General features: G+C 44.3%; 1 protein-coding gene across 1 annotated transcript in view; it reads left to right on the top strand.

The window, feature by feature from the left end:
* Positions 1-17,787, top strand: part of chrna9a (cholinergic receptor, nicotinic, alpha 9a) — a gene marked incomplete at its 3' end in the record, with an annotated part of 47,664 nt that overhangs the window by 20,831 nt on the left and 9,046 nt on the right. Inside the window, exons 3-4 of the mRNA XM_084319032.1 lie at positions 12,279-12,433; positions 13,724-13,904. Of these exons, the coding sequence (XP_084175158.1) occupies positions 12,279-12,433; positions 13,724-13,904 (336 nt within the window). The remainder of the gene's footprint in view (positions 1-12,278; positions 12,434-13,723; positions 13,905-17,787) is intronic.

Below are 17,787 nucleotides of genomic sequence, written 5' to 3'. Positions count from 1 at the left end.
TACTGTCCTCCTTATGTTGTATCGCGCCACCTTGTGGTCATTCATGTTGCCTGCCACCAGGCCGTCGTTGTATGCTTTGGTGCGCGCTTTCAGAGCTTCACGGACGGATTTGTCTACCCAGGGTTTTTGATTTGGGTAAACTCTAATTGTGGTAGTGGGGATTGTTTCTTCCACCAAAGTACGAACAAAGTCTAGCACTGTCTCCGTGTAGACATTAATGTTATCTGTGTCGCGGAACACACCCCAGTCTGTGCACTCAAGCGCAGCTTGGAGCGTCTCCTCTGACGTCACATCCCATTTCTGCACCTCTCGCGAGACTACAGGTGTGCTCTTGATTTTTTGTTTGTACTTTGGAGAAAGAAAGATGGCCGCATGATCAGACTTCCCAAAGCCACTAGCAGAATGAGCCTTGTATCCACCCTTGAATTGCGTGTAACAGTGGTCTAAAATGTTACCGCCTCTGGTGTTACAAGTCACATGCTGATAGAAGTCAGGCAAAACCTTTCTCAGATTGGCGCTATTGAAATCACCCACTACTACAATGGCGGCGTTAACGTTCGCTGCTTGGAGTTTGTTTACTTCGTTGTGAAGCCTGGAGAGCGCGGCACTATCGCTGGCTTGCGGTGGAATATACACTCCGACAAGGATGATCGCCGTTAACTCCCTCGGAAGGAAGAAAGGTCGACACTTGATGGTTATATATTCCAGGTTGGGGCAGCAGTGGTTCGATAATTCCTTCACGTTGGCTGGATCGCTCCAATTGTTGTTCACCATGAAGGCGATACCACCTCCGCGCTGTTTGCCGGATTCAGCTGTTCTATCCTTGCGGTGAATGAAGAAGTGATCGGCCGGTTGGATGGCGTGGTCTGGGATTTCTGGCGACAGCCACGTTTCAATGAAGCAGAGAACATTACAATCTCTAACGTCTCTCTGGAATTTAATCCTTGCTCGGATGTCGTCTAGTTTATTGTCAATCGATTGTACATTGGCTAGCAATATACTGGGTAGTGGCGTTCGGTGTCGTCTGGTTCTCAGTCTGTTACGGATCCCAGCTCTCTTCCCACGCCGTCTGATGGTTCCTTTGTTCCTGGGGTCGAGACCTGGTCCTGATGTCCTCAGGATCTCTACAGGCCATTGCTGCGGTTCAGAAAGCTGATCCAGGGAGTAATCTAGTCGGTAAGTTTCCCGTAATCCGATGTCTATAAGTGACTGACGGTCATACACATTAAATGCACCTACTGTTGGTACAGACAAAACTCTTAAAACTATAAATATTAGCAAAAGTAAGCACAGTCTCGACGGAGCGCACAGACAGGCGGCCGGACGTAGCGGCGCCATCTTGGTAACACACAGTGGGCCAGTTGTTCAAGTTTCAAGTTTCTTTAATAGTTGTCATACAGAAGTACAGAATACTTTTGTACAAAATGCTTCTTACTGTTGCGCTCCAGAGACTGTGCATGACAAGATAAGTATGAAATAAAAACATAGTAAAAATTAGAAGAAAAAAAAAGAGGTCACAGTGTTCAGTTTAGACATATGTACAATGTTCGTAGACGTAGTTACCATACAATATACAATACTGTGCAGTGTACTAATATACAATACTATATAGTGCAAGGCATAAATGGACAAGGTGCAGTTTAGGTACAATTCACAGTAGGTGTACGAGTTGTAGTGCAAATCCTTTATCAATAAATATAAAGTGTAAGTGTGTTTGTGTGATCTAAAGTGTGGAGAGTGGGTGCTGCAGTGTGTTGTTTGTTTGAGTGAGTGTGTGTGTGCGTGTGGGTGTGTGTGCTGTGTGCATTTGATGGTTGTTGCATAGTGATTATTGTTCGTTTAGCGATTATTGTTCGTTTAGCAGCCTGATGGCCTGGGGATAGAAGCTCCTTCTGAGTCTTTCTGTGCTCGCCATAAGACTCCGGTATCGCTTGCCTGACGGCAGCAGTTCAAAGAGGCAGTTGTTCGGGTGGCTCGAGTCCTTAATAATTCTCTTAGCCTTCCCCTTGCACCGCTTGTTGTAAATGTTCTGGAGGGTGGGAAGCCCCCCTCTAATTGTGCGTTCGGCTGAACGTGTCACTCTTTGTAGTCTGCTACGGTCTTGTGCAGTGCTATTCCCAAACCAGGAGGTGATGTTGCCGGTCAGGATGCTCTCTATTGTACATGAGTAGAAGTTCCTAAGGATCTTCTGACTGACTTGGAACTTCCTTAGGCGCCTGAGGAAGTAGAGGCGTTGTCGTGCCTTCTTCACAACACTGTCAATGTGTGTGGTCCATGTCAAGTCCTCGGATATGTGGGCTCCGAGGTACTTGAAACTGTTCACTCTCTCAACTGGTGCCCCGTCGATGCTGAGGGGGCTGTAGTCCTTGACCCCCGACCTCCTGAAGTCCACAATCATCTCTTTTGTTTTGCTGACGTTCAGGGAGAGGCAGTTCTCCTGACACCACTGTGACAGGTTCTCTACCTCTTCCAGGTAGGCCCTTTCGTCGTTGGCAGAGATCAGGCCCACCACTACTGTGTCATCAGCAAATTTGATGATGGTGTTGTTGTTCCGCTGTGCTACGCAGTCATGTGTGTACAGGGAGTAGAGGAGGGGGCTCAGAACACAGCCCTGGGGGGCCCCTATGTTGAGCGTGATGGATGAGGAGGTGCAGTTGCCGGCTCTTACCACCTGGGGTCTGCCCGTCAGGAAGTCCAGGACCCACTGGCACAGGTCATAGTTCAAGCCCAGGTCCCTGAGCTTGGCTATGAGTTTGGAGGGGACTATGGTATTGAATGCTGAGCTGTAGTCGATGAACAGCATTCTCACATAGTTCCCCTTCCTCTTGTCCAGATGTGATGCTGCTGTGTGCAGCACATGGGCTATGGCGTCCTCCGTGGACCTGTTGGGGCGATATGCAAATTGCAGAGGGTCCAGGTTGATGGGGAGGGAGGAACAGATGTAGCCCTTCACTAGCTTCTCAAAGCACTTCATGGCTATGGAGGTGAGGGCTACAGGGCGGTAGTCGTTGAGGCAAGCGGGCGTAGATTTTTTGGGTACAGGGATGATGGTGGACTTCTTCAGACAGGTGGGGATGACGGCCTGTTCCAAGGACAGGTTGAAGATGTCAGTGAATACTGGCGGGGTGTAGGGGTTCTCCATGATGGCAGCCAGCTTCCTTATCATCCCCCTCTCTGCCATCACCTCTAGTCTAGGTAGTTCGACTCCCACCACGGAGCTAGCCTTCCTCACCAGCTTGTTGAGCTTGTTGGTGTCCCTTGAGTTGATGTAGCCTCCCCAGCATGCCACAGCATAGAAGAGGACGCTGGCCACTACAGACTGGTAAAATGACTGCAGCAGTCTGTTGCACACATTGAAGGACCTGAGTCTCCTCAGGAAGAACTGCAATGGGCAATAAGTCAACATCAAAGCTATCAAAGAGATGTGGGGAAGAAAAAACATACCGTAATCAATTCTGGAAAAGGTCTTATGTCTCGAAGAGAAAAAAGAGTAATCTCTCACGGATGGGTTGAGCAAACGTCACATATCAATTACCCCTGTGTCCTTAGACCAGGCCTGTAGGGCTGTGGTAGCTTGTTTCTGATCAAAGGTTTCAGTGTGTTTTGATTTATCAATCAATGGATCCCATACTGCATTAAAATCAGCTCCTACTATAAACGAGTAATCAGGTAGTTTCAACATAGCTGCAGTGAGTACAGCATAAAAGTTAGCGTCATACAAATTAGGGGCATATGCAGAGATCAGAGCAATTTTCCGGTTAGAGTATTCCATTTTAGCAATAGTAATTCGTCCATCTGCATCAGACCACACATCTAACAGTGTTTAATATTCAAATTTAGCTTCGCTATTATGGCTACCCCTCGGGACTTGGTGCTAAAAGAAGAATAACGTATGTTATGTTAAAATCTATTTGCCAGTCTTGCGTTATCAGCCAATAAAAGGTGCGTTTCACTCAGTAAAGCAAGGTCCACTTCCTTCCTTTTTAGCCATGTTAGTACACTTGTGCGTTTATGCGGTAGATTAAGACCCCCTGTATTCCAGATCAAGATATTTAAATTAGCCATAGTCTAAAAGGGCTGCAGTATGATTGAATGTAATTCGTTTGGAGTAAAGCATTAGAACAGATACATATCCACTTGTTAAGGTCCTATTGAGTTCAGAGCATGAGCATGAAAACAAAAATAAAATAGAGCGAGTCGAATGAAAAGAAAAACAAAAAGCAACGCATCCCCCCATTCCCTCCCCCCTCCCCCCATCAGAATACTATGTTGGCCACTATGACCGAGCATAGCAACCACAACAACAGTATGTAACTTAACCATACCAAAAAGTAAGGTATGTAAGGTATATTGTAACAATTTTGAAAAAGGAACCCACTTCGCTCAACAGAGAGAAGAAATCTATGCAAAGCTCAATGCGAAGTTCATTGGGCCTCATTCAACAATACTCTCTTATTATTTTTCTTATATTCTTGCTTACCTGTCTGTTAAGAGAACAATAAGAAAAGCCACCGCCACATTCATCAAGCCATCCTTAACACTATGATCGCCTCGGACGAGTTTTCACGTCATTCCGAGCCATGCTCATTCTGCCGAAGACGCCGTAACTCGTCTTTGATGTCAATATTTAAAAAATCTGTCATCGAAATCATATTTCCTTTCCGGAGCCCTGAGACACACTGCTGATCTCCTCTCAACTCTCTAGCGGTTCAAGAGCGCCATCTGGTGGCCGATCGGCAGATCGCCAACCGGATATTAACCTTTGAACCGGTAGTGCTCATCCATATGTGGTCCGGCCACTCGCTATAGCTCCCGCGACTCCATCTTGAAACACTGGATAATAGATCGCTCGCCCTAACTCAATAAACAACGTTATTTGGACGTATATACTATTATACAACCTGGAAATGGATCGGGCATTTCTACATCCCATAATAGAAAAAAATCTGTTCCACGCTCATCTGCCAGCGGCGCGAGGAAGCCACGGTAAGATTCAGCGTTATTTTCTAACGTTTTCTATACTAACTGATCTGATGAACATACAGTATGACCCACTCTGGATGAATCATCTAACGCTGCCCACGGAATTATAAACGATCCCCCGCCCATCCGGTCATCATCAGATGATGCGTAGAAACTTCTAGAAGTACGTGCAGTTGACATTTTTTATCTCGCACAGATTCCTACCAAACTGTATTTGATCATCAATATAATGCATTTGGGGCTATAAATCACGTTCTGAAGAAAGCTGCAGAAAACGATAAAAACATACTTATACTTTAGACCATATTTTAGTATGAATATGTGAATGAAAAAGTTTAACGTTGCTACACCCTGAACAATACATATAGGACATTGAATGGGCCATAATAATGGCAATTTAGCAATAGAATTTAAAAAGTTATAGCCCTGCAAAGAAGGGGAACTTCTCCATAGACAAATAGAGCTGGCGAGGGATGGTAAATTATGAATTTAACCCATGGCGATTAAAGTGTTAAAGTCCAAATCTGTTCTTAGGCTATGTGTCCACAGCGGACGTTTTATGAGTTGTCAGCTCCTTTCTGTCATTCATTTCTATGCTGGAGAAGCGTCAGGCGCGCTCCTCTTCCCAGAGCCGCGCCTCGCGTTTTATGAGCTCTCGATGGCAGCGTTTTTGGCGGAGCGCTCCCAGCTCATAAAGTTGAAACTAGTTAAACTTTTGGAAAAGCAGCACGCTAATCAATGTAACTCATCGATGTAACTTTTCTTCTTTTTTCAAATCGGTCCGCCTCGGAAAAAAAGGCTATTAGTGGACACATAGCCTCACACCGGTTCCTGACAGGGAGCGACGCGAGCGAGCGTGATTGCGAAAATGATTAAAATGTATTTGTTTCAATCAGACTATCCTGACCTACCGCGAGCGACAGCGAACTGAGCGGCGATGTCGCTCCCCCCTCAAATATTCGCTTGCTGTGTCTATAGTTGAGCGATTACGCGGCTGAGTCCCGCCCCTAAACACTTTTTATTGGTCGAGAATCGCAGGCTGCTTTGCCCCTGTGCTTCAAGGTAAATACACACACACAGACACACTCGGACAAGCGCCGCCATATCAGGACAGTGTCGCGCGCGTTTTCGTCTCCAGTTCGCTCGCTCGCTGCCTGTCAGGAACCGGTGTTACCCAGGTTTTTTTTTATTCTCGAAGTCAACTTCCTGCCTGTTGTTGCTACGCAACTGCAGCGTGGGGGGAAACTGCCCAGCCTGGTACATTGTGTACGGTTAATTTAGTGCAGAAACGGATTGTTAAAGCGGCAAATTAAAGACAATCAAGCGGAATTTTCTTCAGTCCTTCACAATGCCAAAGAGCTGCTGTGTTACGCGTTGTACTAATGACAAAAACAGAAATCCAAATCGAAGGTTTTATACCATCACGGAGGAAAAAGTGGCTGTGGCTAACTTTCGGCTAACTCGCTCTGCTGTTGTGGTTGTGGTAGCTACATGCTAAGCTAACGTTAATCACATCATATCGAACCGATAGGAGCTTATCTTATCTAATCTTACGTGGATGTTTGATCGGGTAGTGGCACACGTGGTACCACCACGTAAGATTAGATAAGATAAACTCCTATCGGTTCGATATGATGTGATTAACGTTAGCTTAGCATGTAGCTACCACGACCACAACACCAGAGCTAGTTAGCCGAACGTTAGCCGCCAGCCACTTTTTGGGTGGGGTGGGGTGTGGGGGGGGGGGGACTGTACATTGGAGGTGGGTGGATGGGTGGGGTGGGGTGGGGGGCGATGGGTAGGCGGGTGGGGGTAACTGTACATTGGATTATCGACGAAACCTTACTTGGTCCAAGAAGAGGGTGTATTACTGGGTTTAAGTCAGTTGTTTATTTATTTATGTTTTACTGTTTGCATACGAGGTGGTCCGCAAATGTTCTTGATAACAATCTAGTGGTCCGCATAAAACAGAAGTTTGGGAACCACTGATATAGACGATCTCTAAATATCGCTGCTGGCGGGACAAAACATCCTAACTCCATATATTTTTTTTTTATCAACTCAGTAGATCATCCTTCATGTGTGTGTGGTTTTACAAAGTCTACACAATGGGAAAGCATTAAACCAATCATCTGTCTAAACCTCGTAACTCTATTCGCCCCCAAATCTGTGTTAGTTTTTTTCATCTGCTGAAAAGTTGGGTTTTTGGAGTTATTTTTTTGTATTTTATTTTTTTATAATTTTTTAAACAAACGTATAAACACACATGACAACACACGATAAGATATACAAGCATTATTAACAGTGCACATCCAATGAAATCACCATTTAGTTAAATGTCTTATACAGGATATACCCCTAATACCTGCTATCTAATACCCTACACACATATGCTCCAGCTCGTACCCCCCATTGGATAATCCATCCATTATCCCTCGCTCCTAACCAGACACTACCATTATATGCTAGCTTTTATTCTCTCCACCACTTCTAACCACATTGTCATTTTGGATTCATTGAGACCCAAAATTCTTGCTGTAGATATTTCTTGATAAATCACATCGAGATATGTAATAATCCAGACCTTTCGGCAAATTTTTTCCGGTTGGAACCATCGTGATGCTATCAGCTTTTTAGCCACTGTGATACCCGATAAAACCAATCTCTTTAGCTGTGGATGCACTGCACACTCAAAAACATCATTCAGCAGTAATACAGAGGGGTTTTTGGAGGTTTATGAGGTTTTGTCCCACCAGCAGCGATATGCGTTCTATGCTACGTATACAGTACTGCATATCTGTATGTCATGTCATAAATGTCATGATATATATCTGTATATCTGTATGTTGTGTATGTCATAAATGTCATTATGAATTGAAAATGGGGGACCCTGATGTAAACAAGACAAAAGTCTTTCTCTGGTCTGCATCCCCTTAACAATTGTGTGTATTGAGCCCTACTGTATTGTACCCATTGTGCAATCTGTTAATAAAATCTTCAATCAATCAATGGCTTGGGCGGCCAGAGCATAACTGTTCTAACAGCAATATATAATCCATTTCAGATAGTATGCACGCAATAAGTTATAATAATATTATTATTATTGAAAAGTTCTGTATTTTTAAAATCGTATTTGGGGGCAATTAACCAATGGTATGCCTATTTTTTTTTTTTTTGTAAGAGTTTCTTATTTCGGTAAGAGTGCTCTCGACCACTCTTATAATTTGTTCTTGCCTGAGAAAAAAGCAACAATAAGAAAACTTTGCTGAATCCCAGGTAAGAACAAAGTAAGAGGAAATGCTAGTTAAGAACGAAATCTGTTCTTATATCGCTTCATGCATGAGGCCCATTGTGCAGACGATAAAAAGCAGATACATTAAAACACAGCTTGTCTGAGTTAAACTTGAAAAAAGGCAATATGCATACCCCTCGTTGAGATAATACAGTGGAGATAAACCTTGAGCGTTACCGTTCTGTTGGAGCGCAAAGTTATGGTAGGCGCGTGGTAACGGTAGTGTTAGCTAGGAGAGTTGGATAACCAGCACGCCTTGAACTTAGCATAATCAGGCTCAGGGCCTGTTATACCCTGATTCACGTAGACAGCTCCGTCGAGCAGGGTCCATCACCCTCGGCCGGCAGATACGTTAAAACACAGTTCGTTTGAGTGAAACTTGTAAAACACAGTTCGTATGAGTGAAACTTGAAAAAAGACAATATGCATAAAAACAATCTATGTGTAGCAGGGTGGATTATCCCTCCTTCGTGGGAACGGGTGTGCACAGCCACTGGGTAGCGAGACACAGTAGAGCTCCGTCTGACTGCACCTTCGTCTTTGGGTCTGGAGCATCAACTGGAGGCCGGCAGTGGGAGTGGATGGGGCCCGGGATTTACCAACCTGGTCTGGTACTCTGGTCTTCCTCTCCCTTCCAGGGCGGTCAGCAGTACTCCCCAACTCGCTCTCACTTCCCCCAATTACTCCTTTAACCCTCCCACACTCTAGTGACTGAATTGTAAATAAATAACTTAGTTCCCCCCGCAAGCAGTACCCTCCCTCAGTGACATTAGAAACCTTATAATGAAAAGGGGAAAGTTGGATAGGAAAGGGTTAATTGTATTAACGTTACCCACACCAAAAGAGTTAATAATAGGCTCAGGAATGGACACGCACACAGAACCCCATCTAATTCTTTATGTTAATTGTACTGTTCAGTTACAAAGATTTAATGGAATGGTCAAATAGAATGAAGTCCTACTATGACTCAATTTGTAACTCAATACCTTATAGACACTTATATTATACACCCACCTCTGGGTTAGTACCCGGGATAATATACTTCAATGTGCTTGACTCATCACCCACGTCTGGGTTAGTACCATGGATAATACCTCTCTCAGGCTTTAATTATATGGTAGGGATAATACCTCTCTAAGGCTTTACTTATGATACAACAGGTCTGTAACCTCCCCACAGAGAAAGGGTTAATTAGATGGGAAAATATTATTAAAGAACAAACACGTTATCACACTCAAAGAAAATGAAAAGGTGGGCCCACTGTACCAAAACAAAAGTCCTATACTAATGCCGGCATGTAATGTTTATGGGGTACCCCTATGAACTGTAGTTAGCAACGTTAGCTTCACCCGTAGGCCGCATCACACTGTGTACTGTGCAATAAGATCCTGGGCACCGAAGCCCTAATGTACTCAACCAAGATGGCGGCCTCGCCGCGCCACCACTGTCCGGGTAGCAAGATGGCGTCGAACGCTCTCGTCACGGGCGCTAGCAAGCGGGGCTGGAGCAGAGGGAGCAGTAGCGGGCTGAGAGCGCGTGCTGGGTGCTGGCGACCTCGGCTGGTCGGGACGAACTCCCGTGCTGGGCTGAAGACAGCCGGTGCAGAGCAGATGTCGAACGCCGGCGAAGACTGGTTGTTTGACGGCCGGCGCTGGGTCAACGCGCGACAATACTCTGGCCCTACCTTAACTGAAGCTACTCTGTGGGTCCCAGACAGCCCTCCTGCTATTCGGTTATACTGCTAACGCAACGTGGCTGGCTACACCACCGGTCTCTTCAGCGTCTCGCGCCCGGTAGTATACTGGAGTCAATATAGCCGTTAGCAGCAAGCTAATACACCGCACACACTGCTACTATAACACGTTTATCTATGGACGTTAGTCCTTGGGTTCGGTTTCTCTTACTCACACACTATCACGGATACTTCTAGGATAACCCGTCATATACTCAAGTTCAATACGTTTACCCCGTGTGGTCCACAACGGGGGCTCTGTCAAGACACGACCGACCAGGTCCAAGTCCACTGTCGAAGAGAGCGCTCCTCCTCACTTCCGTTCCCGTTGACTTGCTTCCTTCTCCGTCTCTCTCTTGTGCGCTCTGCCTGCCACCGCCGCCCCCTGCTGGACCACCAACTAGCCCCACAGGAAGCACTGAGTGGATAGAATATGATTTAGTTTACTGTTTATAATCCATATTCCAGCCGGTGAGAGGAGGGGAAACTTGCGTCATTGTTCGAGGGAATATCCATGGAAACTAGTTAATATGTCTTTGTGCACAAAGGGGAGATAAAAGGCAAGTCAGCACTTCTGAATAATAGCTACATATTCAGGGTGCTACATATGTGAAGTTCAATGCAGAGTTCAATGTGCAGACGATAAAAAGCAAATACGTTATAAACACAGGTCGTCTGAATTACACTTGAAAATAGTCAATATGCATACCCGTTGCTGAAATAATACAGCGTAGATAAACCATGAGCGTTACCGTTCTGTTGGTCTGAAAAGCTGCGGTAGGCGAGTGGTAACGTCAGTGTTAGCTTGGAGAGCCGGAAAATAAGCACGCCTCGTACTTAGCACACCAAGGCTCCGGGGCTTGTTATTCCCCGATGCCCGTAGCCTGCTCCGCCGAGGCCGGCTTGCCCCCATCGGCCGGGGGGGCCATCAAGCCGCGTCGAAGGAAGCTCTCCGCCTCGGTCGGCGACGTGAACAGGCGGTTGCAGGAAACAACTCCGCGGCCCATCTTGACTTTCAAAGTTGCAGGGTAGAGTAGGAAAACATTGATGCCCTTCTCACGAGCGTATCTCATAGCCTTAGAGAAGGCCCTGCGATGCCTGGCGGTGTAATCGCTGAAGTCCGCGGCGAATCTGAGGGTATGATTACCCACGGTTGGAGGGTGTTTCCTGGCCTCTTGAAGAATAGCACCTCATGTTGTAATACATTTCTAAGACCCTAAACATGGCAAAGTTGATCGTTAATCAAATAAGCCACCTCTACCTTTACTGGTATAAACTATTTTATGTCTCACTCCATTAATTTCGTATAGTCCTAGGTCTGCATATTTTTCCAGAGCTGATGACAGAAGTTGCCAGTTGCTTCTTATTTGTCTCAGCCTGGGCTTTCTGTATTTTTTCATCCATCCCAATTTAGTCGTTATGCCAATTCCCTTCCTGGTTACTGCGCGCATTGCCCCACTGTCGGCCTGGGGAGGGTGTAGAACTACCACATGCCTCCTCCCATACATGTGGAGTCGTCGGCCGCTTCTTTTCAGACAGCGAGGAGTTTCACTGGGGGAACGTAACGCGTGCGGAGGTTCACGCTATTTCCCCCAGATCCCCTCCCTGCTGAACAGTAGGAGTCGCAGTTTACAACGACCAAGACACATACCCCACCGGCTTCCCACCCGCTAACACCGTCAATTGTGTTAGTAGGGACGACTGACCAAGCCGGAGGTACCGCTGACAGTTGGATTAGATCCCAGAGTCTCTGCGGTGGTAGGCGAGTGCTTAGTCCACTATGCTACCCAGCCGTGCCTCAGTCTGTACCTCCCACATGTAACTTTACCTTTCTATGTGTGAGTGTCTCTGAGTCTTATATTAACCAAGGTTATTATAGTCAACTAAAACTAGGTGTGAAAAAACTAAACATTTTAGCTAACTGAAATAAAAAATGAAAACTAACTGAAAGTATTGTGTACTTACAAAACAAACAAAAATTAAATAAAACTATACAGAACATTTCTTTAGTTTTAGTCTTTGTCAATTTGGTCAAATTTGTCAACACAGCAAGCACGAGGAGGCATTGATGCATTATATTCATTGAGACTGGGATGTGTGCATGACTGTGAGTCATGCACAATACCTATTCAGAACGTCTTAATCTTGCCCCTGACATACCATCGATATTACAATAACAAACAAAAAATATTTTTTTTGTTGAAAACAGAACAGAATAAAAATTAAAACGAATGAATTAATAAAAAAAACACTGTGTTTGTGTGTATGCAGGATGAGAGGAACCAGGTTCTAACCACCTACCTGTGGATCAGGCAGGTGTGGCACGATGCCAACCTGAAGTGGAATAAGGAGGACTATGACGACCTGGAGGTGATCCGCATCCCCAGCGACCTGGTCTGGAGGCCCGACATCGTCCTCTACAACAAGTCAGTGACGGAGAGAGAGGGAGGGAGGGAGAGAGAGTGAGAGAGAGATGATGAACAAAAGAAAACAAAAGAACATTTTAATATTAAACAACTACAAATGCCGCCAACCTAAGAGTAGGACACGGGGCAAACAAATCATCTCCCTGTTGAGTCCAATGGTGCCCCCCCGCAAGTCTCTACGACAAATGGTTCACAAGACATGAAAGGGGGGGGGGGGGGTGTTTGCTTTGAACGCTCGCTATAGACAATAAATCCAATCGGAGGTCTTTGAATGCTAGCAAGCTAATATAAATGCTAGCAAGCTACAGTATATGGAAAAACCTTTCACATGCAACATTTTACTGGGTAGATGACAGAAACAGAAGAGTTGCAGATATTGCCAGTCTCAACAGACCCAGGCCACAATAGTGGCAGTAGAAGAAAGGTCACAGGGTCACCAAAATCAAAAGGTTTATCCATCCAGGGATCATCAATATTCACAACAAAATGTGTGACTGCATAACTAGTGGATGTGTGCTATGAAAATGGAAGGCTTGGCCTGATGGTGGCGCTAGAGGAAAGGTAACAGGGTCACCAAAGTCAACAGGTTTCTTCCTCTAGGGGTCATACATGTGCACAGCAAACTTAATGGGAAAGCGGTCATGATTTGTCGAGATATATAGATATATCATGGGCAGACAGAAGGATTTGGCCTGATGTTAGCACTACTATATGCGGGTCACCAAAATCAGCCTCATGAATAGATTAGCCTCATACTGTAGCCTTGTGGAGATAACAAAGTTCAAAGTCATGTTCACTGTGATGTGATCGATTATCTAACTCAATCTTCAAGTCTGTGGAAGTTGTTTTTCATATTGTACAAGAATGAGTGGCTTCTTCCGGAGGCATGGAAACACTGTGATATCTCCAAAACCACTGCCTGTGTGCAGACACCACCATGAATTAGTGAAAGAGACAGTTAATGTCAACGATTGCAAACACCAGTATAATTCTTTAACCTGTGTATGTGAAGTAGTGTGTGTATGTGTGTGTGTGTGTGTGTGTGTGTGTGTGTGTGTGTGTGTGTGTGTGTATATATGTATGCACTCAGTGTTTATGTGTATGCATGCAATCATGAAGTGTATTTATGTCTATTCGTCTGTGACTAGAATGATGCACATGCCTATGGATACACCTCAATACATGGTATACAATCTCTCTCTCTCTCTCTCTCTCTCTCTCTCTCTCTCTCTCTCTCTCTCTCTCTCTCTCTCTCTCTCTCTCTCTCTCTCTCTCTCTCTCTCTGTACAGGGCAGACGAGGAGTCATCTGGTTCTGCCGACACCAACGTGGTGCTGCGTTACAATGGGGAGATCACCTGGGATTCTCCAGCCATCACCAAGAGCTCCTGTGTTGTGGACGTGTCCTATTTCCCCTTCGATTGGCAGCAGTGCAACCTCACCTTCGGCTCCTGGACCTACAACGGCAACCAGGTCTGCACACCCCTTGCGAAAAAGTGGTATTTCCATAATGTTTTAATGTTTTGGTCACTACCATAATTTGGGCATGCTAACATTCTCACAGAACCAATATTTACAAGCATCCCTCTTGTGTTCTTATATTATGAAAATATAAGACGAGACGACAGTTAATCTATTACCCATCGCCATTGTTAAAGGGGGCATTTCACCTGTGTGATTCGAATTTTGAGAAATTAGGATGTCTCGAAGATGGCTACGGGCCATTGAAAGTTATAGAGTCCTAGAATTCTAAGATTTAAGACCAGGGCCCTCATTTATCAACAATTCAGTGTAGATCATTATTATTGTTTTTAGTTCACTTGATATTTGGTTGTATGCTTTAAGATATGAGATAAGAGAAAACACAGGATTATATTTACATGCTGACATGTCTACAGGCATCTCCAGATATAGACAGAGGGGCAGACAACTCTCACAGCACACAATTTACATGCACATTTATAAGGTAGAATTTGTAATAGTGTCAAACAGCGAGAAAATAGCCCCGCTGGGTATTACACTTTGTTTACATTCTTTTGTTTTGGTCTGATGTTTGGGTTGGAGTTGAATGGGGATAGGGATGGGGTTGCTATAGTTCAAGTTTCAAGTTTCTTTAATAGTTGTCATACAGAAGTACAGAATACTTTTATACAAAATGCTTCTTACTGTTACACTCCAGAGACTGTGCTAGACAAGATAGTATGAAATAAAATGGTATAGCATGTAAAATAGAAGTACAAAAGGTCACAGTGTTCAGTATAGACATATGTACAATGTTCGATGCAGAATAGAAGTAACTGAGTTACCATACAATATACAATATTCTATGCAATGTACTAATATACAATACTATATAGTGCAGAGCAGAAATGGGATGAGGTACAATTTAGGTACAATTTACAGTAAGGTGTACGACAGACCTGGGCATTGTACGGCCCACGGGCCGGATACGGCCCGCGGGATGATTCTGACCGGCCCGCGAAAGATTACATGATAATAAATTTTTTTTTTAACACTTTGATCGCCATGGGTTAAATTCATAATGTACCATCCCTCGCCAGCTCTATTTGTCTATGGAGAAGTTCCCCTTCTTTGCAGGGCTATAACTTGTTAAATTCTATTGCTACATTGCCATTATTATGGCCCATTCAATGTCCTATATGTATTGTTCAGGGTGTAGCAACGTTAAACTTTTTCATTCACATATTCATACTAAAATATGGTCTGAAGTATAAGTATGTTTTTATCGTTTTCTGCAGCTTTCTTCAGAACGTGATTTATAGCCCTAAATGCATTATATTGATGATGAAATACAGTTTGGTAGCGATCGGCGCAAGATGAAAAATGTCAACTGGACGTACTTCTAGAATGATCTACGTATGATCTGATGATGACCGGATGGGCGGGGGATCGTTTATAATTCCGTGGGCAGCGTTAGATGATTCATCCAGAGTGGGTCATATGTTCATCATAGCAGTTTATATGGAATAGGTTAGAAAATAACGCTGAATCTTACCATATGTTCCTCGCGCCGTTGGACGATCAGCGTGGAGTAGACCGTTTTCGATTATGGGATGTTGATCCTGATGAACCATTTCCAGGTTGTATAATACTATATACGTCCAAATAACGTTGTTTATTGAGTTAGGGCGAGCGATTGATCATCCAGTGTGTTGAGATGGAGTCCGGCTACCGATCGCGAGTGCCCAGAGCACATATGGATGGGCACTTCCAGATGGCGCTCTCGAACCGTTAGACAGTTGAGTGGAGCTCACCAGTACATCTCAGGGCTCCAGAAAGATGACAGATTTTTGAAATATTGACATCAAAGACGAGTTACGGCGTCTTCGGCAGAATGAGCATGGCTCCGAATGACGTGTATTCTTGTCCGCGGCGGTTAAAGTGTTAAAAAAAAATGCAGCTGGTTTCCTCTCCCTTTACCTGCAGTGTTGATAGTGCAACCACTGATGTTCAGCTTGAACTCATTGACCTGCAGTCTGATTCACTACTGAAAGAGCACTTTAAGTCAGCATCACTGCTAGAGTTCTACTCTGCTCTCAAGGAGAACTTTCCAAACATGAGGAGACATGCTCAGAAGATCTTGGTTCTCTTTGGATCCACCTATATGTGAAGAACAGACATTCTCAGTCATGACGTTTACCAAGTCCAGGTACAGATCCTCTCTCACTGATGAACATCTGGCAGCTGTGCTTCGCATCTCCACCTCAGACATGCAACCTGACTTTGATGGACTTGTTAAAGCTCAACAGAGACTGGATTTATCACACTGAATGAAAAAAAAAAGAGCTGAAGAACACTAAAATGTGGAAATATAACAAGTGAAATGGGACACTTGATATATTTTTTTTGCACAGTTCTGAAAACATTAAATGTTTAATATAGGCATGTAAAGTAAAAAAGGCTACTGGGACACTTTTCTTTACACAGTTCAGTGACATGTCTTGTTTATTTTGGCTATAAGATGATGTGATGTCTTTAGAAAGCTAAGAAAATCCTTGTTTCAATAGTATATGAAACTCAAAATAATAACTTTATTTGTATAGCACTTTTTCATACATGCCCTTTGTTATTAATGTTTCACATTTTTTTTTATCATTTTGGAAATAAATTCTATTTGAATAAATGATATTTTTGAAAGCTAACCTCACCTTTTAATTGCCAAATAATAACATACACTCTTACCAGGGGTCAAAACAATGCCATTTACTGCTTTTTATATAGAAATAAAATGTATATTATGCATAATTGAGTTTGGAATTTTGGCCCGGCCCTCCAACATATTTTCAGTTGCTCATTCGGCCCCCCGGGAAAAATAATTGCCCACCCCTGGTGTACGAGTTGTAGTGCAAATCCTTTACCAATAAATATAAAGTGTAAAGTGTGTTTAGGTGATCTAAAGTGTGTAGAGTGGGTGCTGCAGTGTGTTGTTTGTTTAAGTGAGTGTGTGCGTGTGGGTGTGTGTGCTGTGTGCATTTGATGGTTGTTGCATAGTGTTTATTGTTCGTTGAGCAGCCTGATGGCCTGGGGATAGAAGCTTCTTCTGAGTCTTTCTGTGCTCGCCTTAAGACTCCGGTATCGCTTGCCTGACCGCAGTAGTTCAAAGAGGCAGTTGTTCGGGTGGCTGGAGTCCTTGATAATTCTCTTAGCCTTGCCCCTGCACCGCTTGTTGTAAATGTTCTGGAGGGTGGGAAGCCCCCCTCCAATTGTGCGTTCGGCTGAACGTGTCACTCTTTGTAGTCTGCTACGGTCTTGTGCAGTGCTATTCCCAAACCAGGAGGTGATGTTGCCAGTCAGGATGCTCTCTATTGTACATGAGTAGAAGTTCTTAAGGATCTTCTGACTGAATTGGAACTTCCTTAGGCGCCTAAGGAAGTAGAGGCGTTGTCGTGCCTTCTTCACAACACTGTCAATGTGTGTGGTCCATGTCAAGTCCTCGGATATGTGGGCTCCGAGGTACTTGAAACTGTTCACTCTCTCAACCGGTGCCCCGTCGATGCTGAGGGGGCTGTAATCCTTGACCCCCGACCTCCTGAAGTCCACAATCATCTCTTTTGTTTTGCTGACGTTCAGGGAGAGGCAGTTCTCCTGACACCACTGTGACAGATTCTCTACCTCTTCCAGGTAGGCCCTCTCGTCGTTGGCAGAGATCAGGCCCACCACTACTGTGTCATCAGCAAATTTGATGATTGGCCACACCTCTGTAGAAATGCACAGTATAATAAGTTACAGTACTATATTACTATTATATAGTATTTATATATATATATATATATCAATATAGTAACTTATTTTACTAGGTATTTTCCAGACCTATCTTGGCAGAGCCTAAGGTGTG

Source organism: Notolepis coatsorum, assembly GCF_963971535.1.
Source record: "Notolepis coatsorum genome assembly, chromosome: 7".
Lineage (NCBI taxonomy): Eukaryota > Metazoa > Chordata > Actinopteri > Aulopiformes > Paralepididae > Notolepis > Notolepis coatsorum.
The sequence above is the reverse complement of the archived record's forward strand: the minus strand, read 5'-3'. Positions and strand labels throughout refer to the sequence as shown.